At 42.2% G+C, this 27,404-nt stretch overlaps 6 protein-coding genes across 9 annotated transcripts; 1 reads left to right on the forward strand and 5 right to left on the reverse strand.

Annotated features, from left to right (window-relative positions):
* Positions 1 to 1,955: 1,955 nt before the first annotated feature.
* Positions 1,956 to 4,004, reverse strand: RB195_010348 (uncharacterized protein; the record flags this gene model as incomplete). Of its 2 annotated transcripts, none has more annotated exons than XM_064191311.1 (4): positions 1,956 to 1,969; positions 3,152 to 3,350; positions 3,465 to 3,612; positions 3,898 to 4,004. In XM_064191311.1, the coding sequence occupies 4 exons, from the start codon at positions 4,002 to 4,004 to the stop codon at positions 1,956 to 1,958; spliced, it is 468 nt and encodes a 155-aa protein (XP_064048894.1). The 2 variants fall into 2 exon arrangements, with proteins under 2 accessions (XP_064048894.1, XP_064048895.1); XM_064191312.1 differs by lacking the exon at positions 1,956 to 1,969 and adding an exon at positions 3,653 to 3,769 and having other exon boundaries at positions 3,024 to 3,350.
* Positions 4,005 to 4,104: 100 nt separating this feature from the next.
* Positions 4,105 to 4,677, reverse strand: RB195_010349 (uncharacterized protein; the record flags this gene model as incomplete). The annotated part of the gene is made up of 2 exons (XM_064191313.1): positions 4,105 to 4,278; positions 4,489 to 4,677. The coding sequence occupies 2 exons, from the start codon at positions 4,675 to 4,677 to the stop codon at positions 4,105 to 4,107; spliced, it is 363 nt and encodes a 120-aa protein (XP_064048896.1).
* A 587-nt stretch (positions 4,678 to 5,264) lies between these two features.
* Positions 5,265 to 5,870, reverse strand: RB195_010350 (uncharacterized protein; the record flags this gene model as incomplete). Its single annotated transcript, XM_064191314.1, has 1 exon — positions 5,265 to 5,870. The coding sequence occupies one exon, from the start codon at positions 5,868 to 5,870 to the stop codon at positions 5,265 to 5,267; it is 606 nt and encodes a 201-aa protein (XP_064048897.1).
* Positions 5,871 to 6,110: 240 nt separating this feature from the next.
* On the forward strand, positions 6,111 to 6,395 carry RB195_010351 (uncharacterized protein; the record flags this gene model as incomplete). Its single annotated transcript, XM_064191315.1, has 1 exon — positions 6,111 to 6,395. One exon carries the CDS (start codon positions 6,111 to 6,113, stop codon positions 6,393 to 6,395), a length of 285 nt encoding a protein of 94 aa, XP_064048898.1.
* Positions 6,396 to 6,889: 494 nt separating this feature from the next.
* Positions 6,890 to 16,753, reverse strand: RB195_010352 (uncharacterized protein; the record flags this gene model as incomplete). 2 transcript variants are annotated; one of them, XM_064191317.1, is made up of 20 exons in its annotated part: positions 6,999 to 7,130; positions 7,209 to 7,310; positions 7,383 to 7,484; positions 7,754 to 7,876; positions 7,994 to 8,113; positions 8,309 to 8,450; positions 8,532 to 8,641; positions 9,328 to 9,441; positions 12,912 to 12,989; positions 13,050 to 13,155; positions 13,209 to 13,417; positions 13,474 to 13,542; positions 13,776 to 13,863; positions 13,917 to 14,014; positions 14,114 to 14,206; positions 15,273 to 15,383; positions 15,520 to 15,671; positions 16,536 to 16,580; positions 16,609 to 16,634; positions 16,707 to 16,753. In XM_064191317.1, 20 exons carry the CDS (start codon positions 16,751 to 16,753, stop codon positions 6,999 to 7,001), a joined length of 2,067 nt encoding a protein of 688 aa, XP_064048900.1. The 2 variants fall into 2 exon arrangements, with proteins under 2 accessions (XP_064048899.1, XP_064048900.1); XM_064191316.1 differs by lacking the exon at positions 16,707 to 16,753 and adding an exon at positions 6,890 to 6,896 and having other exon boundaries at positions 7,003 to 7,130; positions 16,536 to 16,632.
* Positions 16,754 to 18,851: 2,098 nt separating this feature from the next.
* Positions 18,852 to 26,630, reverse strand: RB195_010353 (uncharacterized protein; the record flags this gene model as incomplete). Of its 2 annotated transcripts, XM_064191319.1 has the most annotated exons (10): positions 18,852 to 18,881; positions 19,515 to 19,569; positions 22,827 to 22,951; positions 23,037 to 23,213; positions 23,375 to 23,536; positions 23,622 to 23,738; positions 23,791 to 23,863; positions 24,666 to 24,793; positions 26,371 to 26,499; positions 26,565 to 26,630. In XM_064191319.1, the coding sequence occupies 10 exons, from the start codon at positions 26,628 to 26,630 to the stop codon at positions 18,852 to 18,854; spliced, it is 1,062 nt and encodes a 353-aa protein (XP_064048901.1). The 2 variants fall into 2 exon arrangements, with proteins under 2 accessions (XP_064048901.1, XP_064048902.1); XM_064191318.1 differs by lacking the exon at positions 18,852 to 18,881 and having other exon boundaries at positions 19,503 to 19,569.
* Between the last annotated feature and the right edge of the window lie 774 nt (positions 26,631 to 27,404).

A 27,404-nucleotide genomic window follows, 5' to 3' on the forward strand; every position in this document is an offset into this window, starting at 1 on the left:
TATGTAGCTGCTTCAGCGATGGACATGACCTATCATCAAGGGAAACAATAAGAAAAAAAGCGCTTGCATTGTAAGCAGAAGCCTTTTGAAAAGTGAAGAACAACCAACCGGATGAACAAAAATCCTATAAGTCACTAAGAAAATGCAGAGCTAGTTCTTTTTGTTCACAAACATCTCAACTCGAGGACTTCTGAGTACATTTTGCACATTTATGTGACATTTAACAGTTATCTTTTTGTTATCACCACCTTATTGTACAAAAGTGGCCAGTTTCCCTAACTTTTTGTCTAAATTCGATTGTCTTACAAAATTGGTGCATTTCGCGGTCATGAAACCAGCAGAAGCAGCATCAATACATAAGCATGTACACGTCAATCATGAATTCGCCAACAGGTATGGGCCTAGCATTACAGAAGACGTTTGAAATATGTCGTTCTTTTTTTAATAGCTCCCAAACGTTTCCTCCAGTGTTACTGTTGTGTTCTTTTATTCAAACCGACTTGCTCACTCTTTGTACGGTGCTTTTTATGTGGATATCTCGAAAATTATGTGATGTTCCACTGTTTTTTCCGTCATCGATGTTAACTTTTCTCACAATTGTTTGCTCATTTTCTTGTTATCACAGAAAAAAAAGAAATTAAATCTCGGTATTCTGTAATTCTGGGATTTCTATAAAAACGGTAATGGTTTTTCAGTACTCGCTACTTTACAGAAAGCCAAACCTTTCAAAAAAAAAAAAAAAGAACAACGAAAACCAGCAAAATGAGATCAGGTTAACGTAAACGTGTATTTTATTAACCCTTTGCACTTCAGTCCAGTTTTTGTTAGAAATGCTATCTTATTAATAAGCCACATATTCTACGAAGTAGAAAATACAGCAATTGCAGTATTATTTATTTGTTGTAAACACTATTACTAGCTACTTTTAGTCCATAAGGTGACAAAGTAGTTTGTTTTAAATTTCTTAAAATTACGATATTTTTGGAAGCAATCACCCATATGCATTTGAAGCTTCTCAGGACAAGTATCACGAAACTCGCCAGTCTCGCATAGTCTTCCTTTTTCTTGTTTTTTCGACCATACGACACAGTTACTTTTCTTTCCTTTCTGTAAATGAAATATGCTGAACAAGTGTTTCGCCGTTACGGCGACAGTGAATTTAAGGTATATACTCTTACGCGAACAATGGAGTTCAAAGGTTAACCATTTCTCCTGAATGATAAGGAAACTACTACAACACCGAAACCTCTGACAAGCACTGCTGATCTGCACCTTTACAAAACTCCACTCTTGAGTCTATGATGAAGCATCACATCTATAACAAAAGTTAGATATTTGAAATCTCCTATTTATACTTTAAAATATACACCTTTATGTTCACATCTAAAGAAGAAACAGTTCAGATAGCTGGTCTTAGATATTTCGTTCAGGCCACAGAAAAAAAAAATACTTTGCTAGTGGAAAGACATGTATAGAAGATGATCCAATAACACATGCAATACGACAACAGATGTAGCCTCAAATGTTTTGAAGAGGCGTTAAATACCAAAATAATCAAAGCATTGTAGCCGCTCCAAAACCGATGCTTGGAGAAACTTTATAGAATACAAGAGAATAATCTAAAATATTGAAGTACCCATGGTCACATTATTCATTAATATCGAAACAGAAATTCTTTGGAAGAGAGAAGGTAATGTGAAAACCGTAAAAACAACAGAAATGTATGCTTTCAGCTACCATATAAACAGGAAAGGCGTGTGACAAACTGTAGAGAAAGAGTAATCTATGATGAAAAAAGAACAACAATAACCGCCGTGTATGAAGGTTTGCATATAGTAGCAGTCACGAAGTTTCCTGCTTCGAATTCTCGCGGATTCTGACGGCAGATTGTGCATCTTGATATGACATCCCTAGACGGAGTCGCCGGCGAGGAATATGACTACCCGAAGAAGAGATCAATAGTCGCGTCCTATAATGAAAACGTTAAATTTCGAGCTCCCATTTGATTAACGAGTGTATAATAAGTGGCCAGAAAGAAACACGAATTGTGCACTGCCTTAACTAATATGTTATTAGCAAGCCCTAACCATATCGTAGTCTGCAATATATATATATATATATATATATATATATATATATATATATATATATATATATATATATATATATATATATATATGCAATAGAGCCAGAACATATCGTGCCGAGTAACCATAAAACAAAGTATTTCTCATGCATCAAAGCAGAAGAGAGAGGTTTCAATGAAACAATTTTCTTTCACTAACGTCTAGATTTGAAAGAACGCAACCCTACAAGTAATAGAATTGACGAAATCTTAAATGGAGGAGACGGGATGTAGAGCAATGTGTCCAAATATTTTAAACTACGTTATTTTGTTACCCTAAAAGAAAAATGGGCGCTCTGCATGTATGTGCTGATTCCTTGTAAACGTGAATTCCAAACACTATGGCTCAGGGTCAAGCGTATTTTCCCAACAAGAGAGGAAGGTGGGCGCAAGAAGGGGGTAGAAGGGTCGCATTCAATAACTGTTGTTTAAATAAAGTGATGTAATATTTGAATACGCGGATCTTCCTTAACAACGGGATCGCATCCAGTTAGTCGCGAGGCGACGTGGCACATCCCCAGGTGGCGGATAGGAGGCTAATCGCGGACCAAAGGCGACCTTGTGCCTGCCCTGAGACGCAGATAGATTAAGGGGACGGAGTCTGTTTCTGCTGTGCTGGAATAGGCTTATAATACTATTGAATCTCGCACGTCGATAAGGCCAATAGCTTGCAATCAAGTGACTGGGAGGCGCAAGAGAGGCAATTCTGAAACGCCTCCAACAAATAACCTCAACCTGTCCAACCCGGAAGGACGAAGGGTTCTTCCAAGAGGCCGCAACCTCCCCATAGGTTTTAAAATTATATGAAAGACACAGTAATGGAGGAGAATCTCCTGATTTAAGAGGAAATCCTGGTGCGGCAGCGCCAGGGAAGACGGGGTTGCAGGAGTCATGTAGGCTACCGCAACGGAAAAGGTCTAGGATAACGATCCGTACTTATAACGCCCGTACGCTTGCAACGGATGCGGCCATTGAAAATCTGATGACGTAGGCCAGGAAGTTTAAGTATGACGTATTCAGACTGACCGAGACGAGGCGACGTCGCCCATTGAACGACACCACTGTATGACACTGGAGAACTGTTTCTAGGAATATGCGACAAGAGAGGAGTTGGTGGAATTGGTGTCCTTCTGAATACGAATATGGCAATGAACATCGACTCTTTCGGATAACTAACGACTTCAATCGGACGGTAACGGTTGAGGTAACGTGGTTCAACGTCAGTCTTGAGTATTTTCGTCGTTAATGTTCCAACATAAAGCTACGAACCAGGAGAAGTCGAAGATTCCTATGTGGACTTGGAAAGGTTTTAGAGAGAAGATCATTTTTTTTCATTTACTTGTTTAATCGGCGGGCTGATGTCATCGCCTGACGCGATTCCCGCATCTTCGCCGAGGTGTGCCATCCTTGAACACAGCTCTGCCCAACCTTTTCGATTTTCTGCGAGAGCTTGCACAGAATCAATCCATTCATAGGTATTCCATAATCTGCGAAACTTTACGTCTTGCCTGAACTGCCTATCCACACCGAGTTTCCTCTTTCACCATCTCAGTCCAGAACTTCCGTTTTCGACCAGGTAGCTTCTTCCAGCTCGAACCCGACAAACTCCTCAGAACTCGTTGAACAAGGCGATCTGCCGGTCTCCTTAATATATAACCAAAGAAGCGAAGACGATTTAATTTAGCCAGTGGGGCTGCAAGGTGTTGATATCCTCCACGTGTCATCCGCCTGTATACCACATCAATTTCTGCGTAAAGATCTTTGTGGCATACCTAGGCCAAAAGTAGCCAAGTAGCCGTCTAAGCAGTTTTCCTTCCATGCAATCAAGCCTCTCCATCACCGTAGATGGTCTCGCCCAAGTCACCGATCCGTACGTCATGATGGGGCGAATTGAGGATAGGTAGACTCGCACCTTGACTTCGTTGGTGATGGGGGTCGACCACAGGCATTTCGTTCAGGAGTTGAATATGGAGATAGTCTTAGCGCATCTTTGCCGAATATCTTTGTCGTGGCTGCCGTTGTTCTTCAGCATACGGCCCAGGTAACAGAACCCATCGACGAGTTCTATCGGTTGCCCATCCACCCTCATTCCCGTTCGAGGTTTCGAAGAGATCCACATCTGCTTGCATCAGGGCGTAGACGTAATCCATAGACTGCAGCCACCTTCAATACAAGGTTGACAACATGTTGAAGTTTCGTACTGCATTCCGCGAGTCAAGGGTTACCCTGTTGGTGTCAATCAACAGTCAATGGGTACCCTGATGGTGCTAAGACAATGTCGACAGGACACTGGTCGACTGTTCTTCGCATAGTGACGTCGTTGGCGAAATTAGGAAGGGTCCTGCCACTGCCCCTTGTCTTACTCCAATTACTACTTCAAACGGTGTTGTACATCCGGCTGGTGTTCGAACTGCAGCAGTTGTTCGTTGATTCATGTCATCAAGCAAGCGAGCGAACTTTTCTGCTACTCCATCGGCGCGGAGCGCGTTGAGAAGACAGCCTCGGTAAGGAGAGTCGAACGCGGCTTCAAAGTCCAGAAACGCTAGTTGCATTGGCTTCGAATACCGCTGCCAGATTTCGATCACTCTCCTGACGATGAACACCTGGTCAATCGTAGATCGGCCAGGACGAAAGCCAGCTTGCGTCACCAGCGCTGCGCGCGACACATACAGAATTGTACGTGGATTTTGTTTCCGCAGATGCAAAGGCAAACTTATTCCACTGCATTAGAACCGGGAGCGTTTCCCTTGCAGCGTCCTGTACGCACTTTGTGAAGGAATTCGCATCGCTAAGCTTGAAGAGAAGATCATACCTTCTACAAGGTGATAGTTGGCGACTTCAACGCCAAAATGTGCCCTACAAGGGCGCCTGAAGAAGTTCGCATCGGAACCCAAACCCTTCAGTGGAATGAACAAGGAGAAAGGCTGCGTGAGCTTATCATAACGACTAAGACCATCCATGGGGACTCGCAATTCCAGAAGCGCTCCTCCTTACGCTGGACGTGGAAGTCACCCGGTGGGGTACCGTAATGGAACATGGCCGCATCATCATCAGTAAAAGGTTTTGCTTGACGGATACCGCTGTTTTGCCAAAGTTTTATACGGATCAGACAATCGTCTTCTTCGAGAAAGATTTTCTTTCACGCGGAGAGGAGAAACCTGCCAAGTTCACAAAGCGAACTCCCATCGACTGGGCTCTTAGCTTTGCTTGTCGGCTTTTGGGAAGGTATGGTCATGGACAACATCGATAACGAAAATGATCGGCTTGTGGAACATCTTCGCGACTGTATGAGGAAACTGAAGAGTTTCAAAATGTCTTCGCATGTCTGGTCGATCTTCGCACGAGTCGCGTCAATGGACGATTCGGTGAGACATTTGCCATTTTCATTCCTGTCCTCTAGTCCAAATCTTCCGATCCAGTATTCCTCTTCTGTACCCTTTCCTAGCTTTGCTTTGAAGTCTCCGACAACGACTTTGTAGGAGGTCTTCTCGTTGCAGATCAGTTTCTCCAGCTCCTCGTAGAACGCATCCCATTCGGAATCATTGGCTAATGTTGGTGAGTAACAGTTGATGATGCTGATGGGTTTTTGGCGCAGAGGGCGGAGGCGAAGAATGATCAGACGAGATGACAGGATCTCGTGAGAATCGACAAGATAGACGACAGATGGGCGCAAAACAAAACCAACACTGCCTACATTTTGCGACGGAACCTTTTCTTCACGAATGACAAGTGTACCGTCATTCATCTGTCGCACGTCGTTCCTTCTGCACTTGGCCTCCTACACAACAATCACGTGAGATTTGATACGCTTTGCAGCTCCAAGGACATGCAGGTCAGCGTCTGTGGACATTGTTCTCGTGTTGTAAGTACACAGTCTGGGACAGCCTCCATGACGAGTCGTGCGTGTGTCGCCTTGGTTCAAAATCGAAGACATCCTGAGCAACCTGAGACTTGACGCCTCTCACCGGTCGCCATACCGGCCGAGATGTCTAAGACGGCAAGGCCCAGTGGGCAGGGTAACAAGGCAGTGAATATGCTGGAGTGGCAAGAAGACTTCCTCAAACTATGCAGCCCTGCCAGGGCGAGCTTAGCTTTCACCACAGGTCGTCAGCCAACCTATATGGATCACGGAGCTGCCTTGCAAAATTTTGCTAAGACGGTGGTGAATCTAAGTAGTGGTTTACTCTTAGCTGAGCTTCCGAGTCCGAGAAGTCGGAATATCGGATGTGTTGAGCTTCTTCTCAGCTTGGAAGACCTTGCTGCAATATGAATCTCCTCTGTGCATCGCAGTTCGACGCTCAGAGTCACCTCTACGCCACTATGAGGCGGTAAACCGTTGTGGAGCTACTTCTTGCTTTATAAACTAAAATTTTGACCTCTAAAAAGGATAAAAAGGACCTCATCCATTGTTGTTCTTCTAACCTATACGACCTCTTGTCCCTTTTGTCTACATGACGAAAATAGGGCAAAAATAAATGCTGGGACACATTAGTACCTCAACCAAAATTCATGCAAAGATTCAGCGTACGCCTGAGTTGCAAACTGTTTTCGGGTAACACGCAAACGCGGTCAAAAACAACGTTAAGATACATTCATCATTTTACAAGACCGTATTCCCTACATAAATTTTTGAATGTTTAGCGGTCTCAGTAAGCGCAAAAAGGTGCTAGATGACGGAACATACTAGGTAAAGGGTGTTTAAGAGACCAAAACCGCACTTCACCTAGTATGTTTCGCTTAAATTTCATGGTTATCCTATGGAATCTAGAATCTGAAAAAAGAACTCGAAATGTATTATAGGTGAATATGTAATAAAACGTCCTACACCAATCTGTCACTCAAATAAAATAACTCATTTTACAACGAAAAAAGCCTACGAGCATAGTTGTCCAACAAGCGAGAGCAATGTGGATTCAACTAATGGAGCAATGCCTTCAACCAACGCAGCAAACGAGGCGTACTGGGCGTAGAGTTCGGCAAACGAAAAATCGTCCGTCTTTTCAGCCTAAGTGGAATAGCTTCCAGACCAGTTAAACAACATGAACAAAAATCATAAGTTTATAACACAATTGAATGGACCCACAAGGGAAATAGCAGCTTTGAAAAGAAGTAGTGAATGCTTGGACAGTCCTTTCACAAAGTGGACAAGCAAAGTAGAAGATGCTTCACGTGTAGCACAGAGAACCTACAAAATTGTCCGGGAGTGATTACAAATAAGAATCACATGATCAGTAATTTCTGAGAGAAAAAGACTTACATGTTCTACCAACAGCTTTTTCGCACCCTTTTCAATGGCTATCTCAATAGCACGACGAAGTAGATCCATTGCTTTACGCAAGTCTCCAGTCACGGCAGCTACCTGGAGAACGGCAAAGTAGGAAAGTGCTTAAAGAAAAACAGAGTTGAAGACGCTAAAAAATGCAAAGTAATGCGGAAAATTAAAAGATTCCGAAGAAAAAAGTGTAGTAGCAAAAAGTAGAATCATAATGCAGTGACCATCAGCAAGATAGTGAGAAGAGGTTCGAGTAAGATGTGGGACGGGAGAGGAAGGGGAAAAGACAAGAACAAAAATTCAACGAAAACGTTTATTCGCCTTTTATTTGTCAAGTGACGCCGGCAAAAAATCACCTTCCTTGCTGCTATCTGGACTGCAGATTCATCCACAGCATTAGGCGATCCTTTCAGGCGATCTCTAATTATACATTCTATCTGCTGGAACTCATATGGCTGGAAACAAATGCGAGCCGACCCCTAAAAAGAATGATCTTCGCTGTTACATCTAAGTTTTAGCGTTTACTTTTAAATTTCAAAGATCTTCCTGCACAAACAGCAAAAAACAATAAAATAAACTAGTGTTCATCAACCAACAATACGACTTGTGATCCGCTGACAAAGCATACGTTCCGGGAGATCCAGTGTATTCGCGATCGCCATTACTGAGACACGTGCTGACTCGGCAGAAGTCCAGTTGAATATGTCGTAAATGAGCTTCAAAAAATTATTTGAAACAAAATTCTTAAGCTGTGTCATTTCATTAGCAAGCAAACGATCAAACTTGACCTTCATTATCTGACCAACACAACAAAGTTTACCTTGCTCTCACTTTCGAAGCAAGTGATAATTTGAATGCTCATAAGGATAAAGTTTGGCGAACAATTCAAATGAACGAAAAAAAGACCCCACCTCTTGCTTTTTCGTGCAGAGTTGATCTAGTTCATCCACGAGTATCACTATAGGAGGGCGATACTTGTCGATAATTTCAAACATAACATTCAACTTCTTACGTGCAGATAACGGTGAAATGCGCGTGGTATTTCCAGTTATCCTTGGAAAGAGAACATTAATAATTGTAAAGCAGGTGAATGCTAAAATCAAAATAAGTGAAAAATGCACAGGTAAGACTCACTGATTATATATTTCAACGAATATTTTCTTTGGCTCTATAAACTCCATAGCATTGACAGATACAAAACAGAACTTGTTGCATGACTTATCCCGACATAACTGCTTAACCACCTAGAACATTTAGGAATAATGAAAAATGGAACATTTAGGAATAATGAATAAAAAAAATGAAGTGATTCAAGATGAATTAAGAAAGAAAACAACCAAAGTACTACTCCAAATACCCTTTTCTATCGACTTCAGAAAAGAACCTGAGCAATATTGGTAATGGTTGGTATTGGTAATAACAATAACAATGGTGCAACAACGACGTCAAAATAATTGGTTTACAACATCGAAACCATCATTAAAAGATAAATTCTTCGGACATCTACAACTTTCATATAGACCTCCTGTTACCAAGAATCCTCGTTAAGAAGTACATACATTCTTCATCAGAATGTATGATATTTGTGCATGAGATAAAAGTTCTTATAACTATATCATCAGTGTACTTGTGAAGCTGACTCTATCGCAATAATATTGACAGAAGAAACAAAACATATTAGATTTATGATATGGTACAAGTGATATGTGGCAACCTGCCAACGCTCCTTCCGGGCGCACAAAAATACGTCGATTCATAGTAACGCAAGCATGTTGTGTAATTTCAACGCAATTTTAAACAGTGGTGAACGGTAAGAATTCGCACTAGATATCAAAAATTCTAATCCTCTCTTACTATAAGAATTTACTATGTGTATATGATGAAGAAGTTAATGCAAAGCTCTGCGAATTGGGTACTACTAAAAACCCACCGACATGACGGTAGCTGTCTTTCCTGTTCCAGGAACACCACTAATATACATTGCACTACTTGAACCACATACAGAAATCGCATTACGGATGAAGCGCTCGACTTCTGCTGCCTCCTAAAATACGAAAGAAATGGAAAGATATATTTAAAATACAAAGAATAAAATACGCTTCTGCACAACCTTTGCACCTAGCCAATCAAAAACGGTTAGATAACGGAAAATCAAGAAATTAACATGGTGTGGAAAGCTGATGGGAAACATAAAGTTCGTGGTGTAGATCACGAATATAAATATAAAGTAATAAAGTCACTGTCGTATCGATCCACTTGGGATGCGACAACGCGTTTTACTGGAATTCGAAATCGCTTAGGCTCTGGAACGCGTGTAGGCCTATATAATGACTTGCGGGGGTTAGCCGATGTGTCGTGTCTCTTGTCGTTTTGACTTTACTATTTTAATTCACTGGTTTAAATATACCGAAACGGAAAATAAGGATTTTAAAAAGGATAAAAAAAGAGAGGTAAGATAAAAATTTAAATAAGAAGTTTAGGAACGGAAAAATATCCAAGTAATTCAAACATCAACCACAATGTATTAATTCTAATATTGTTCGTAATCTAATCTTCTTCGTAATCTAATATTGTTCAACGATGCTATTTCCACATTTATAAATTTAAAGAAAATTATAATAAATCATCACTGCAAGCTTTAAACGTCTTGAGAAGTGTATCAGCGAGGCGTAGGACCAGCTTCCTACTAACAATATTTTGAAGAGCTGACTCACTATTTCATCACGAAACCATAAAACTCGATGGCGCTCCTACACAACTTATTTCCACTTAAATTTTATATGCTTGTAAAGCTCGTTTGTAAGTCTTGAATCGAGTCACAAATTGCTCAAATTAAAACGAGCAAGTTTTCCAGTAGCCATCCACACATCATTCTAGATCAATGGATGGCTACTGGAAAATTTTTGACAGCCTGATTAAAAAGCATAAGCTTTCAAGTAAAGACCTACGCTCAATGTCAGCGGAGACATATAAAATAAGGCCAATAATAAGTTGTGTACGAGGACCAACAAGCCGTATCTCTTGGCTTCTAGATAGAATTGTGAGTCAACTACTACCAAAAGTGTCTTCTCATCTATCAAGCAGTTAACAATTCCTTGAACGTCTTAAAAATGCCAGATTCGAACAAAATTGTGTCATGGAGTCATTTGACGCGACGTCTTTGTATACAAACGTTCAAAACAAACAGGCGTTACAAGAGTTATCTGAAATGCTAGATAGACACGGCCGTAGTATAGAAACTTTTAGTCTAATCAAGCAACGTATATATATATATATATATATATATATATATATATATATATATATATATATATATATATATATATATATATATATATATATATATATATATAACTGATCAACGAATGCCTCCAGTGCAATATTTTTAAATGGTCAGGAAAATATTTCTTTCAAATAAGAGGACTTGCTATAGGCCAAAGGCTTGCTCCAGTTCTTGCCGTTTGCTTTATGAGCAGAATAGAACAACCAGTGATAGAACGTCTTCCACAGATGCATTGCCGTTATATCGATGATTGCTTCCTTATAACATCAACGCAATCCGAAGTGAACGAATGCTTTAGAATTCTGAATGAACGATCGCAGTACATAAAACTCACTCGAGAACAACCAAAAGATGGCTGCCTGCCTTATTTGAATGCTCAAATAAAACTACACAATGGCATTGCAAGCGTGAAATGGTATCGCAAGGAAAGCTCGAAAAACACGCAAAGTCAGCCCATCCTAACGACATGAAAAAGGCAATTATCCGAAATATGGTCAAAACAGCAACAGTAATGTGCACAGGGGATAAAGAACGGGAGGAATCACTAAAACTAGCCACAAGCATAGCTAGTTCAAACGGTTACTCGAGATTGAAATCTAACACCCAATCTCGAACTACGAACACAGTGAGGATCCCACGTGAAAGTAGAATTCCTTTGTGCATCCCCTTCTTCTCTGACTCCTTAACTGCTGCTATACACCAGACTCTTTTGTGAGCACAGCTGCAAGATGATGTTGTGTTGGTGAATATCCCAAACGACAGCATCAAGCGACAATTAGTTCGCAATAGATTCTACGATAGGCAATGCGGGTCAGAATGTTGCGTTGTTTGTCCATTCGGTAAGGCCGGTGATTGCACGAGAATCGGAGTTATTTACCAAATAGAATGCCTAACGTGCAACGCTATTTATATTGGAGAAACGGGAAGGATGCTGAACGTGCGTATCAAGGAACATTTGGCTGGTAAAAGGCGAGGGAGTTCGATGACGCCGTTAGGGACTCACAAAAATGATAAGCATGATGGAAATGAGTTTGAAATAAAATGTACAATATTAGCGCACGAGAAAGAAATATCTGCTAGGAAGGCATTGGAAGCATTCTGGATTTCCGTCAGGAATCCGTCCATGAATAACAAAAATGAGTGCTTATCAGTTACCAATGACTTCTTGTCGTTCGTAACACTCTGTGAGCTATAAGATTGTCCCAAATGCAGTTCCTTAACATTATCCACACACCAGTACTTAAGAATACTGCGCAGTGCGTAGATCTCATTCACCTTGGTGACAGTCTTTAAGAACGCAGTGGTTTACCAACCCCGTTAGTCGGTGAAACTGGTCAGTTGTTTTCCTTTTAAGGTCTTACGTGGTGTACTTGGAACAATATCGAAGGTTGGCGAGGAGAGAGGAGGAGTTTGATGGGATATGCATGGTATCAAAGACCTCGAACCATTTTCAGGCCTTTGAAAATGACGAGTTTGTCGAAACGTCAGGCCAATAAAGAAGTTTCACCTAAACCTCGTTGGCATAACAAGAAACATAAATACACTATCAAATGCCGAGGTTTCAAGAGGAGAGGACTTGGAGATTACTATGATATACTCCATTATTTGTAGCTTAAGGCATTGATCAAAGTATTCGGAAATCAATGGGATCCTCTTCACACTCTGCTCCCTTAAATAACACAAATGCGTGTTTGCTGATGACGAACAACTACTTCTTGACACTTGTATCTTCTTTAAGTTATGACTGCTAATATTGCATGTGTAAATTGAATCTAATGGAGTCGTTCGTGATCCTGCACAGCCATTCCCATTGGTTCGTACAATTGGCAGTCACACGTGCGTGTTACCAACAACCGCACATTGGCCGGAACGATACTTGCGATCAAATACTACATTTTTTTTGTTTCCACAGACTTGGATAACTATCAAAATACTAACTCAGGGTAGCATGACACCTGAAGGGATCGGCGAAGTGTATGAATCAACGTTTATGTGTGCCTCTGAATACGGCCAACGAGTCGAAGAACCAGGCTAGTAAAGGCTCCACCTAGAAATTAGGTAGAAAAGACCGCTGGGGCAGAGTTTATTTACAATTAAAACTCGACGATTTCGCGAGAAAGCGGAAAAAATCGCGAGAGAATGAAGCAGCATTTGTAAAATGACGAACTTACGTATTTCTAGAAAGGAAGAAAAAATGACGACAGGCCCGATAAAACTACGAAACGATTTACCTCTTCACGACAAGGCATACGCTCCGGAACTGCGGCTGTGTGAAGTCGGCGGCGGAAATCCTCGAGGGTTTGAACTTTCTCAAACAAACGTAATAATTAAGTTGAGTTTTCACAGAGAACCGTTGACATAACATTCACTTTAACAGCCGCCCTTGGATTATGAGTGGCATTGCTGCGTCTCTTTTCAGGAGATACCGTAGCGATCGTTTTGAAGGTAATCTTATTCCTACTAACAGACGTCCTTCTGAAATGAAATCTTAACCCAGCTGATCTTATCGAGAGATAGAAGAGCCTCACCTTTCATATAAATTTTCTTGTTCCATACCGTCTTCAGATGACGCAATTCCACTCTCATCGCTTTCATCGCTCGAATACTCGCTTGCCGAAGATTCTAACTGTCCTGTTTCAAAAGTCAAATCACACTTTCTGCTGGAAAACAACCCGGGGTTCAAAGTTGTAGTGAAAACGACTTTAGCAGGTGAGCGTTTTACGCCCCATGGACTTTCCTGAAATAACACCGCATCAAATCTTTTCAAAACACTATTGGGCATGTAAGACTTACAGATCCAACAGTTCGATATTCTACAGTGCCGTCAACGTGGGGAACAACAGAACGAAGGCGCACTATTACCTGAAGCAATCACTTTTTGATTATCAAAAACACGTACGCCCATTGATAGTAAACTTCCTCGCGGTTGAAGCAGTTGAAAGGCCACTTTAGAGGAAGCTCGAGAGTATTACTACACTTCTGTTCAAGTAATATATGCATGTAGGATATTGAAATGCTCTTCTACGATGCCTTCGACAGGTTGGAAACTCAGTATGCGACACATGGAAATGAGTCTGTTTGCGAAAGAAACTAACCGGCATTACTCTGGCATCAGGAGGAGCAGGAGCACAATTTCTGCTAGAGATTCTTGGCGATCGGTATCGCATTTGATTTCCTGTTTTCCTGAACGAATATCACCTACTCTCGTTGAAAAGCATGAAGAAAAAGCGCAATACCTGACTGAATATGATGATATTTTAGCAGAGTTATTATTTTTAGTAATCTTCATTCTTAGTGGAGTTCTAGAAGACGTTTCCGTGACAGTAGACGGGACCTTAAAATGCTTCCAAAGTACGAAATTGTGGCTAATACGCTACGGAAAATAACTCGGGAAGAAAAGATATAACATAAATGTTTCTGAAAAATGAGAAACCTTCACAGTCCTCTTAGGCAAACGACGTCCAACGGTGTCGCCCATAGGTGGAATGTTCTCGTCGCGCTCGACCTCGACATGGTTGGAACCTCCCTGTACGAAACTTATGAGGCCATGGCGTTAATAGTAATGATGGAACGTAATAAATCTACATTTCCAGAAATGTCTCTAATAATATCAATTCACTTTATGAGATCAGTTGAAGGATGTCTAAAGCAGGAAAGGAGCACGCCAAAAAAAAGCGAATTGCTTACAGCTTTAGCAGACAACCCTTTGAAGAAAAAAAAAAGTACTTCTTCGAACTTTGAAAAATATAGTACAAAAGAGAAATTACTCGCCAGTGGAACAAATTAACCCATTCTCTCGCTACTAATAGAATCCTTCAAGCCTTTTTACTTGTATTTTTAAACGGAAGACAAACTGCTACAATTTCCTGATCTCAACTAGAGATTTTCATAAACAAGCATTGAGTTGAAAATAAGTTGAATGGCAGTGCCTGTTAGAACAACTCATTTTTGCAAAATTTATTCAATGTTAACAGCCTTGTACTATTTCTAGTTCGCAGCAACAGCACATGTTGCGCCAAGACGTTTTTGCTATACTTCCAGCTCAAAAGCTCAACGAACAGTTAAAGATAGCAGCATCACCGAAAAGACGATACTAGCGTCTCCGCTCGTCTCGTCTCCGGGACGATATAGAGTTCGAGAAGTAGACTACGAGTACGAGTACAACACTCAATTCCCCCAGTCGTACTGAAAAAACGGCGTTGGGAATTACTCGACGTAGCGCGTGTTTAAAGGTAGCCCTCTAAAAAGCATCGAAGAAGTTTCTCACGCCGCATTTTAGCACGGTTAGGGGAAATTGAGCGTGATCACTCCCATGCTTGTAATTTACAACCCAAACTCTATGTCCCCCATCAGGTCTCCACTCTTATTGTCCTATTGAGGCCACAACATCGTCAGCTTCTATATACTGCTCTTAAAGGCGACAAAATATATACAGAAGTATACAAGAAATGGAGGAGCAGTCAAGGTATGAGTCAAGGTTTATGAAAAAACCGAAAGGAGAGAAGAAAAGTTAGAGTGCGGAGAAAGGAACTTGAATGTAAGCTAGAAGACAAAGAAGAAGCGAAAGAAAAACAAACGAGCGCAGTATTTACCCTATCATGGGTAACTTTCGCAGAAGACAAATCCAGTCGGCGATGAACCGTTGCTGATCTACGCTCTGTCCTCAAACCAAGCCTGCAGTTCTCAGGGGATTCGAAAGTCAGCTGTAGAAAAAGGACAAATAATCGTAGTAGTAAAGTCAAGTTTGTAATCATCGAATGAGTCGGTTATTTGCACTTCCAAACACGAAAGAAAAAAGTAAAAAAGTTGTGAAGTAAAAGAACGCATAGAAACGCTCACAACTGTGGCCATCTGTTGTGAAATTTTTGTTGCAGGTGTCGCTGCAGTTTGAGTCTTCCTTTTCCCGTGGTTTTTATCAGGTGAATTAAACTGATCCTGGTAGCCATCGAGCTGAGCTACCACCTTTGCAGTGCGAGGCAGTGATCTTCGACCTGAAAATATTGATACCTATTTTCATCAGCTATGGATGCTTCTAATAAACAAAAACACAAATTATAGACAGCCGAGTGTTTTAAAGTAGGAAATTTTCAGAGCTACACTTTGGGAATAGTCGAGTCAAAGCCACCTGAAGCTCGGTGGAGTGGCGTAAGGTGCTGCTCTCGAAGCGGTGCTGTAAGGCGCAGAGATTATCGAAGGGACCCTTGATAGCATCACAACTCGTTGCAGTACGCGCGATGTTCCCACCTCGATCCCAACCGCTACCACTTCAAGTGCTACTGCTTACTTACGAACCTTCATGTCGTTTTGACCCAGCTATAACACTCATCAGCATACTGCATTTAAATCATTTTAGAAATTTTCAGTGTCTCTTTAACACTACTAATTTAATTCAATAAGGGAAAATGTAGTTGAGGAGGGGGGAGGGTGTGCTCAGTGACAAACTCATTTCTGTCTTACTTTTTTCTTTTTGTAACTTTAGCTTACATGTCATAGATCCTCTAAGACTAATGGTTAGGTCGTAGGGCCTGACTTAGTTATTTACTTCCAGATGGGCGCCACTGAGTGGTCCTAACCAACTACAGTTCACCCATCCAATAATTAGCAGAGACACCATTAAACACAAAGCAACTAACTATAAAACAGAAAGTGATAGCGTTACGAAAACACCGCACGCAAGACCTTGTCCGTTGAATACTGCGCTCAACACACGAATGTGACGAGTTGCAAACGACCAGTCAGAACTTAGAAGAAATGAATGTATTATGCCACACCCCTCCCCCTTCCCAATTAAGAAAGCTTCAACAACTCGGAAGCAGCCCAACAATATGTTCACTGCCAAAAGGGTGGTAACAAACCAAATGAATTGTGGCCGTCATCGTCCTTGGCAGGAGTACGCGATACTGCTGCGGCAGTGGTCGATTGCCTCACCCGTAGGGCTTTCCTTGGTGTCATTCCTGAGAACCACAGAATGTAAACACAAGTGGAACAAACCTAGCAACTAAGAAAATAAGGAACCGTGAACGGACTTTACGCAACCATTCAATTTCTTCGTTCTCGCGGTCGACGTCAGCATCTGAATGACGCGCTTTTGCGGCTAATATTTGTTACAGTACGTCTCTCGTGGATAACGAGGGAGATGGGTTTCGAACATCGAGAACATCAAAAAAATGGAAGGCGAGTGAACATTGATGTCATCTTGTAAGGCTTTCGAAACCAGAAGGAATTTCTTTGAAATTCTCAAGAAGACTTCATAAACTGAAAGCAATTCTAAGTATATGTGCTCCACTGAATGGTGCCACTACATGACTTCGTTTGGGGAAATCTGCTGGCTTTTCCAGCATAAATAGAGGGCAAGTACGCGCACATAGCGCTGTAAGGTCATTGAGGATGTGGCCAACGATGAAAATCGAATCTACTTTTCTTTAAGGACTCATCAGTCCACAGAGCGAGGCACTAATATTAATTTTCGTTGATCAGTGAAGCGAGTGAAGTCCGGCTTTAGCCGGACGCTCAGACTTTCTGTGGTGTTTGCTTCACTCGCTTCACTGATCAACGAAAATTAATATTAGTGCCGTTTTCTTTGAAATTGGGCTCGTGTATCTCCAACAATCTTTCTTCTTTCTTTATATCATAACTAAAGGGGAAGGATTTCATAGTCTTCTTTTTAAAAGCGTCAGTTATACATTTGGAAACCATTCGAACTTCAGCTTCAAACACTCCTTATCAATACGTTGCACACAAAATTTAAAACTATCACTTGAAACATGGGTAAATATTCCTCCTGTTTCCCCCCAACAGTTATCAAAGAATGACGTTTTCGCATGAAATGACGTAAAAGACATCGTCCTACCGATAAAGATAACGTTCCACGTCAGATCACATAAACATCCTGCTACTATTTAAGCAGCCGTTTTCATGCGGGTTTCCACTTTCTGAGAACGGCATGCTACAAATTTGAGGCGAACGAAGGAGGAAATATGCACACGGAGGAGCAAAGGGAAAAGGAAGCCATAAAACGTTGCAATAACTGCTACAAATTACAAACAAACAAATTACAAACAAACAAACAAACAAACAAACAAACAAACAAACAAACAAACACACACACACACACACACACACACACACACACACACACACACACACACACACACACACACACACACACACACACACACACACACACACACACACACCACAGCGCAGTGCACGCTGAACACCGCAACATATCCTTGCACACACAAGTACGCACACACACTCACGCCCCACACACACACACCCCCACATAGCAGCACACACACCCGCACACCATATACAACACCGCACACACACGGGGACACCCACACCCTTATAGTACACCGTGGACCCCGCACCCTCATACACACACACACACACACACACACACACACACACACACACACACACACACACACACACACACACACACACACACACACACACACACACACACACACACACACACACACACACACACACACACACACACACACACACACACACACACACACACACACACACACACACACACACACACACACACACACACACACACACACACACACACACACACACACACACACACACACACACACACACACACACACACACACACACACACACACACACACACACACACACACACACACACACACACAAACACACACACACACACACACACACACACACACACACACACACACACACACACACACACACACACACACACACACACACACACACACACACACACACACACACACACACACGAAGCTCGTTATTATATAAATCATGATCATGATTATTGTATGAGCCCACACGCATTCCAAAGCTTCACCGATTACGAATTGCAGCAAAACGCGTTGGCATTTATTCATATTAGCAGATTGATACGGCAAAAACTTTACCCTTTTACTATCTTTGTTTACTGTGAAGAATTTCCGAAGACACAATAGTTCTTGATCTTCTCATGAACAAACTCCATCCTTGAAACTTTGGTTACCTTTACACATCATTTGCATGTTCATTTCTAGATCACATTACAAGCTAAGTTTTATTACTCACCTAACTGTGCTCGCTTACCCTAGATAACTACTCTCGAACCATAATAAACCCGGCTCTCATCCTTCAAGAGCAAATTATCCACCTTTTCGTTAATAACTCCTTTTTTCTTCGATTTCCAGCTTAAAAATACACGATTTCAAAATGTTCGGAGCAATATTTTATTTTAAATAGAACCAAAAAAAAAAACAGAGAGAAGAAGAAGCAGTGATTTGGATGCATTTGTGGATGAATCAAGTAGTGTCCAGATGTAGCTGCAATGCACATTCCGTGACGCTCTTTTCTTTCGTCGCTCTGAGATCTGAGGATTCTCTACCTCGTAGACCTGCTTACCCGCCAAAATTAATCTGCAGAACGAAGCACGCGGAATTAGCGACCTGAACCCCTCCTCTCCCTTTATCGGCCCAAGTTTCAGCAAGTTTTCTCTAAATGCTTCCTTTTGTTCCAGGTTGTAGCAGCCGTAAACTTGTCTTTTCCCTCTCTCACGACCAGGTATTCCAACTAAGTTGTGAAGCTTGTAGAATCCGCAATGGAATTACAAGCGGTGCTCCAAAGCTGGTAGCTGTCGGATGATGCTCATGAAATTGTAACAGTTTTCATCTTCCCCAAGTGTGTTCATCGACAAAATTCAAATGTTGTAAGAACTGATGACCGTTTTCAGAAAGAATAACCTTGGAAACGGGGAAAAAGATTTAATACTAGACTCAGACTCAGTGCTTGTCAATTCGAATGGCTACAAAAACTTATTTTCTGACTTCCTGGGGGAAGAGTGCTCCTTCTTCACACGTAACGGCATTATCGGTTTCGATTCTGAAATAAGATGCACTGCAAAATTCTGCAATAACACATTACGCAGTACTACTATCCAAAATAATTAGTAAATGTAAGACAATCGCTGAACGGTTCCAATTTACAAAATTCGTGAATGAAGATCTACACAATTCAAAGACAAACAATGTAATTATTTGCTTTGGAAGTTCTTAAGATTTTCATTGGGTCTATTTTCACTGAAAGGTGGCAGGAGTGTGGAGCAAGAAGCTAGAAGTTATGAAGAAACACTGAAGTTTGATAAAATCTTCCCTCAAAATCTCAAACTTTGTTTAGTCTTTTCTTTAATGTGCGAGCCACTGAGAAGTTCCCGTTAACGTTATGCAGTTATGATAGCTTACCAACTCTTTCTAATCAAAAAGATCAAGTATGTTTAATCACATCCCGTAGTGGCGTGAAACTGGTGTAGAGCATCGAAATTCAAGGTTAGAAGCTACTGGCACGAATTATCTGGATTTCGAGGCCCAACAACAATTGTTATATATTATATATTATATACGATAGGGTCAAAACGATATGACGCTCGCCGCAGTTGCGTAGGCGGCTGCGCTGGAAGCGGCGGGGTGGAGGCGGGATTATACTGCGGCGATAAGTGAAGTTTGCAGTCCTCGATGCTAACCGCAACGTCCAACCGTGCCGCTTCGAGCGCAGCCGCTTGCACAACTACACCGCGCTTCGGGTCGTGTTTGACTGACTATAAAAGCGTATGTACAAGACACATAAGTCAGCCTAGCACTGTGCTACTTTCAAGTAGAGTTTTCTTGCTGGCTTCACGTAGCTGGCTTTTTAAATGCATCCGAAGTCAAAAGCACCTCACGAATCTGGGGTGGTAGGGTTTCAGGCGGATAATGCCTAAACGAGCTCGTAAATTGTGGGGAAGAGGATGATTCCGTTCATCTCTCTCTGTATCAGTGTAAACGGACGACCTCGGAACACTGTTTCTTACGACGGAATCACCCTCTTCTCCACAATCTACACACGACCCGTCTAAACATTACCCGCCTGAACCCGTACCACTCCAGATTCGTGGGGTGATGCCTTTAAGTCACAAGTTAACCAAGTCATGAAAGCCTCTCTATAGATTATTTAAGAAGTCCACAGATTACCTTGAAAAGTACGAAAGTTTCTCGGCATATGTAAAACTGTGATAGATGTATGTTTAAAAAAAACATTAGCTGTTATGTCTCCACCCTCCAAACAACAAAGATAAACATCAGTAATGTCGATAATTGCTTGAACGCACTTTTCACATACCGATATCCACTCGAAAATCTCTGCAAGTTTCGTCGCCTTCCACAAACCTTTGGTAAGTGGTAGCTTTGCAGCAAAAACGCAAAAATTAGTGAAAGCGATTGTCGCTAGAAGACATCACTTATGGTCCACGCATAATCGAGATCAACATCGTCGATTGCCCCGACTGGCCAAGCTCCGCGCAGTTCTTCACGGCACAAAAGGAGAAATCCGATCATTGCCTCGGGGAATATTTTGCGCCTTTCTTACCTTGTCTCGCTCCTCATCACTACTCACTACAACAAGCTAGAAAACTCCTTCAAATATTGTCAAGTAAATTCTATCACACGCTCTGACTCGAAATCTGGCTTTCCTTCTCTTCTTTATATTATAAATTAAGGCGAAAAATTACGGGGTTTTCCTTCTAAACGTGTCAATTTTACAATTTGAGAATATTCGACCATCAGCTGCAAACACTCCTCCGATGTCAGAATAATATAGATACAATATGAAAGTATGGGTACTCGAAGTATGGGTATTCCTCTTGATTTCCCCCAATAGTTATCACAGAATGATGTTTTAACATAAAATGACGTGAAAGACATCATTCTACTGATAATGATAACGTTCCACGTCAGATCACATAAACATCTTGCTACTATTTAAGCAACCATCTGCATGCGTGTTTCCACTTTCTGAGAACGGCATGCTACAAACTTGAGGCGAGGGGAGAAGGAAATAGGCACGCGGAGGAGTCATAAAGCTGAAGAGCAAAGTGCGCAGTGGTCACGGCAATGAAACGGCTCCAACCATTTATCTTTTGCGTCATGTACACTAAGTTATTGCGCACCAATGACCGGGTCCACCGACGCCGGTGGATCCGTCACATTTTATAGCAATCTGGCGCCTTCGCACCAATCTAACGCCGGTGGGCCCGTCACAACCCCTTATATAGGTATCTGGCACCGGTGGACCCATCGCACCCCCTTCTATAGGTATCTGGCGCCGGCGCGCTAGTGCGACGCCAATGGGCCCGTCGCACCGCCTCCTATAGGTATCTGGCGCCGGTGGACCCGTCGCACCCCTTTCTATAGTTATCTGGCGCTGGCGCGCCAATCCGACATCAAGGGATCCGTCGCACCCCCATTTTCGAATTTCGTGACACACAGACAAACACACCCACCCACACACACACACACACATACACACGAACTAAGCTCGTTATTATGTATCATGATATATATATATATATATATATATATATATATATATATATATATATATATGTCATTCATAGACATGATGAAGTTCGTGAGCCTCCTTGTCTTAGAAAGCTTAGAGAGTCAACAATTATGCTTAAAGATCGCTCGTTACCAGGAAAAACGCTCAGTATAACCTAGTGTCGTGCTGCATTATTTGAATCACATGGGCAGGAGCACATTCCATTTCATTTCATCGTTTCGAGACCATTTTTAAAAGCTGGCTTGATGGGGGCTTTGCCACGATGAGGGATTTAAACACATCACCCCACGAATCTGAGGTGGTACGGATTTCAGGTGGAGAGTTTCTATACGGGGTCGCAGATTCTGAGAAGAGGGTGATTCCGTCCATTTCTTCCTAATTGCCGTAAAAAAACGGCCCGGAAAATGCGGCGCGTGCAGAAGGCTGGCGCGCTCCAATCGAACTCTTTGAGGAAATTACGCCGCAGAACGCTCGAATTCGTATCTTCCGGGCCGTTTTTTTACGGCAATTAGGAAGAAATAGACGGAATCACCCTTCTTTTCATAATCTACGATTGCGTATAGGCATAGTCCACCTGAAATCCACATCACCCCAGATTCGTGGGGTGATGCCTTTAAATACGCGATATAATACGTTACGCAATGGGACAGTCCAATTGCCAAAGTCTGAAGTCCTCTCGATCTTTGAATGTCAGTGTGAGTTCGTGAGCGTCGAAAGGGCGGACATTTTCGCGCTTCACCTGATAGTAGGATATATCCATTGCTTACTGGTTTGATTCCTGCTCTGTCAGGTCTTTTTCCGTGTCAGACTTCTTGAAGTAATAGGCATGATAAAATCCGCCTTCTTCCCAATCATATGGTTGATGTTCGGAATAGTCAAGGCGTGCACAAACCTATAAATACACTGTGAAAATAATTGCAAGTTGGCTGTGCTACGCACTCAAATCGAACGATGCCTTAGCAAAACTGCTAATTTACCCTGTCCAGTTGTCGTCGGAGCATAGCATAATTGGGCTTTGAATTAAATTCAAGGTGTCGAATGTGGTCGTAGACCATGTACATTTCTTGAGGACACTTTAGCAACAGCCTCGACCCGATCTTCTCCTTCTTCTTCTCGATTATTTTATCCTCGTCGTTTCGCCAAATCAGTTTACCCTGTTTAAAAAAGCTTCGTGCTTTTGTAATTTGACTATTAGTAGTGATTCTTCTGTTTCGCTATAAATAGACTTCACTAAAAATATTTTATTCTATGTGTTCCCCTAACATTTAGAATCGTAAGAAGAATAAAAGGTGAGGTGTTAGACCTGTGAACTTACAGCCATAAACTCGACCGTCATATAGAGCCAAGCCCATAAGTCGTCTCTTCTCCCTTGATCTAGTTTTTTATGCATATTCAGTGAGCAATACTTGCTTGTACCCAAAAACGCCACTTTCTTCCTTGGAGCGCGATGCCGCACTCCTTGTTCAGTCAAGGATAGCTGCGATACTACATTATAAAGTCAGCCAAAGAAAGATAACAGGAAGTAGCACTTAAATCTGGAGCCTTAACATCTCGAAACTCACAAATCTTCTGCAAAAGCCGAGGTCCAGCAAGTAAACCTTCCGCTCGGCGGACCACGCAAAATTGCTAGCTTTTATGTCTCTGTGCAGGATTCCAGTACGGTGGAGATCGTGGATAGCCTGTGATGATAACGTTAATGAGCAAATATCGCTAAGGTATGAGACTAACTACCTCTAAACACTGACGACATAACCTTATTGCTGTAGATCGGGTAAAACGAGACTCCGGAGTCATTCGACGAAGCCTAAGAACTTACTGAATTAACTAACTTAACTTACTAACTTGATAGAAAAGCGAGAGATTATTAAAATGGTGTGTTAGTCTCAAGATCCTTATTGCTGTAAGGGAAAACGGAGAAAATATCGTTATTGTTTGACAGTAGCACTCAAAAAAGGAAAGGTCCAACGTACATATTGCTGAAGTGCGATATTCTTTAATTGTCGTTAGAAAAATTCTCGATATCATTTTCATCACATAGAGGGGAAATGGTGGGGGTGATCGAACTTATCGAAGATAACAAAGCAGGGAATGAGATGTACAACCTCGCAAACACCAACAAGTGAAAGTAGTCTTGCGAAGAAGTGTACAATAATGACGTCAAAGGCAGCGCACCACGAGTCTGGGGTTGTACGGATTTTAGGTAGAGTGCCCGTATACGAGGTCGTAGATTATGGAGACCGGGGTGCTTGCGCTCATCTCTCCCTGAATCACTGCAAGCAGCCGGCTGCTGAATGGTGTTTTGTACGACGCCTTCTATTGCAGCGCACCGCCCCTGCACGCGTAACGTCCCTTACTGCCTATCGGTAGTGTTAGAATTGATTTTCGACGAATCGCAGGGCGGAGGCAGCGCAAGGGGTTCAGCGTTGCAATAGATGGCGTCGTACAAAACAGCATTCTGGAGGTGGCTGTTTGCAATGATCAGGGAGAAATGGACAGAATCACCCTCCTCTCCATAATCTACAACCCGTATACGGATACTCCACCTGAAATCCGCAAAACCTCAGATTCATGGCATGCTGCCTTTAAGGAGAAAAGTTCGTACTCACCGAGAGAGTGGGCGCTCTACCAAGCTCATAATCATCACGTTAACGATCTCTTTTCCACATCTTAATCTACACGCTAAGTACAGTCGACAAAAATGTTGGGACCACTGCATCACTCGCAGCTGCATCACCTCAAATTAAACTTTTACCATCCATCGTTTTAGATCTGACAGTGTTTTTTAACATCACTATTCCTTCCCTTAGACACTCAGAAATAAATACCAATCGTTGCTAGTCACCAATCATGAGACGAATATGATGATTTCGCATCGAATCTCGACGGCGGTCTTGTCCACTTTCCTTCTCACTATCTGCGGGAGGGTGGACGTGTCATTTCAGGATTCGTATACGATTTGCAGTTTTCCATCATGTCGTCTCATAAACATTACACGGTTCACCACCCCATTTTACAGCTATCATTTTACAGCGCACAAACTCGACGCCGGTGGACCCGCCGCACGTCGATTTGCGACATGCACACGAAGTTACTGCGCGACACTTCTACACCACGACACGAATTCGACGCCGTGGGATCCGCCTCACCGCATTATATAGCTTTACGATGCCTGCGCAACAACCCGATGCCGTGGGACCCGTCGCACCCCATGTTATAGCTATCTGACGCCAGTGGATGCGTCGCACCCCATCTTACCGCTCAACCACCCCGGTGCACCAATCCGATGTTGGTGGACTTGTCGCACCCCATTTTATAGTTATCTGACGCCGGTGGACGCGTCACACCCATTTTATGGATATCTAGCGCCGGCGCGCCAATTCAATGCCGGTGGACCCGTCGCACCCCTTTCTACGGATATCTGACGCCGGTGTCCGTCGCATCACACATTATAGCGTTCTTCGTCGCACCCCATAATATAGCGTTCCTGCGTCGAGGCACCAACTCGACGCCGGAGGACTCCCTTTTCGAATTTCGTGACTGACACACACGTGTCAGATTAAGCTCGTTATTATATAGCATGATCATGGTCATGATCACGATGACGAACCTAAATCCACTTAGTCGAAATCCGCCCGTGCAATCTCTTACTCCGCCCTCTCACACAAATGCTGATCTCTTCACATAAACATGTTATCTATAGTCGAGCCAAAACAACATGAAGCTCGGTGCAGTCGCGTAAAGCACTGTGCTCGAAGCGGTGCGGTGCAGCGAAGCGATGAGGACTGAGGTGAGGCCCTTGTTAGCACCACTCATCGCTGCAGCTGCGGTGGTCCCACCTAGATCCTTACCGCTGGGCTCTGCCCCACACTGAGTGGAGCCGCTCACGCGACTGCATCGTGCTTTATTTCGTTCTGACCCTGCTTTATGTGTTATCGTTTTGTTCTAGATTATGTACCAAAAACTTGATTTCGATACGACTGTGTTTTGATGCCATCGTTTCCGATAGTTACATGATAGTTACAATGCAGAATACATCATGTGCAATTGACGAAAATTTCCGGAAACTCCTCTACCTCCGTTCATTGCTGCTCTTCGCGATGGTCCAACCTCGATTCCAACTGCTAGCTCTACCGCACCGCTTCACGTCGTTTTGACTCGATCACAAATATTGCACATTCTTTTACAGATTCATGTTATTACAAGTATTTTATGCAACCAAACCCAAATAGGCAACTGCATAGAGCGATATTATTTTAATGTTTGGAATAAAACAGGATTTTGAGATAAGTGTTGTAAATAAAACGTAATTGCCTCATTCCGGAGGGTTTCACTTCGTTCACCAGTTTGGTCAACGAACTCTGTCTTAAGAGCACCACGTACACCATCTTTTTCTACTTCGTACACTGCACCAAACCCTCCTGAACCAATTTTTCTGGTCACCTGCAAAAGCAGTGTCTGACCTCTAAGTGGCGTACAATCTAGGAAAGAGAAAAGAGAAGAATTACCTTCCAGTCGCATATTATGGCATCGCGTGTTATTTCAGGCTTTGGAACCGAAGATGATGTTGACATTACCGTTGATGAACCGCTCTACCTTCGAAATCTAATATCGTCTGCTCACGCGAACAGCTTAATAGAAATGAACGTTCTTCAGTAGCAAAGCGTGTTTTTCTTTATCAGATGCATGTATCTAATATTTAAATGTGGAACTCATTTTAAACAGATCGTGCGGTGTAACCTTTAAGATAATATATAAAAAAAAACAAATAAACATCATTGTGCGTATTTATACTATGAATCTGAACCAACAGAGGAATACGTGTAACTTGTGCGCGTGTCCTCGTACGGAGCAGGTCAAAAAATATCTAGTAAATAGTGGTTTAAGAGAATGTTCAATGTACACAAATTGGTCAAAGGAAACCTGAACTCAGGATCCTCTCCTGCATGTGTATTAAAATCGTGTGGCACCGCCGAATAAGCGAGTATAAAGAGTTGAAGCCTCAAATCAAGTATTTTTTCCTCGGCCGGACTCCATAGATTCAACTTCACATTCCAAACAGTAAACCTGTTCAAACTAAGTTCTCAAAAATCTCTGGACGAATTCAAGGCTCTAGCGGTTAGGATAATAACAGAAGGCTCTACATTTTAAAATATACCCTTTTAGATGAGCACTTGGTCATCTGTTTTATAATGTGAGTGTGCAGTTTTTTTTTGCACTCAAATGATCCTTTGAAATATCAGAGGTAGCAGATTGGAGTTTAGATGAAGTGTCAGTGTACACTAGAAACTTTTCTATCGCTGTTTGCTTTTTAACCTTAAGCAACTTTTCTTGTCTAGTCTGGAGCA

The sequence above is a fragment of the Necator americanus genome, chromosome III (assembly GCF_031761385.1).
Source record: "Necator americanus strain Aroian chromosome III, whole genome shotgun sequence".
Classification (NCBI taxonomy): Eukaryota; Metazoa; Nematoda; class Chromadorea; order Rhabditida; family Ancylostomatidae; genus Necator; species Necator americanus.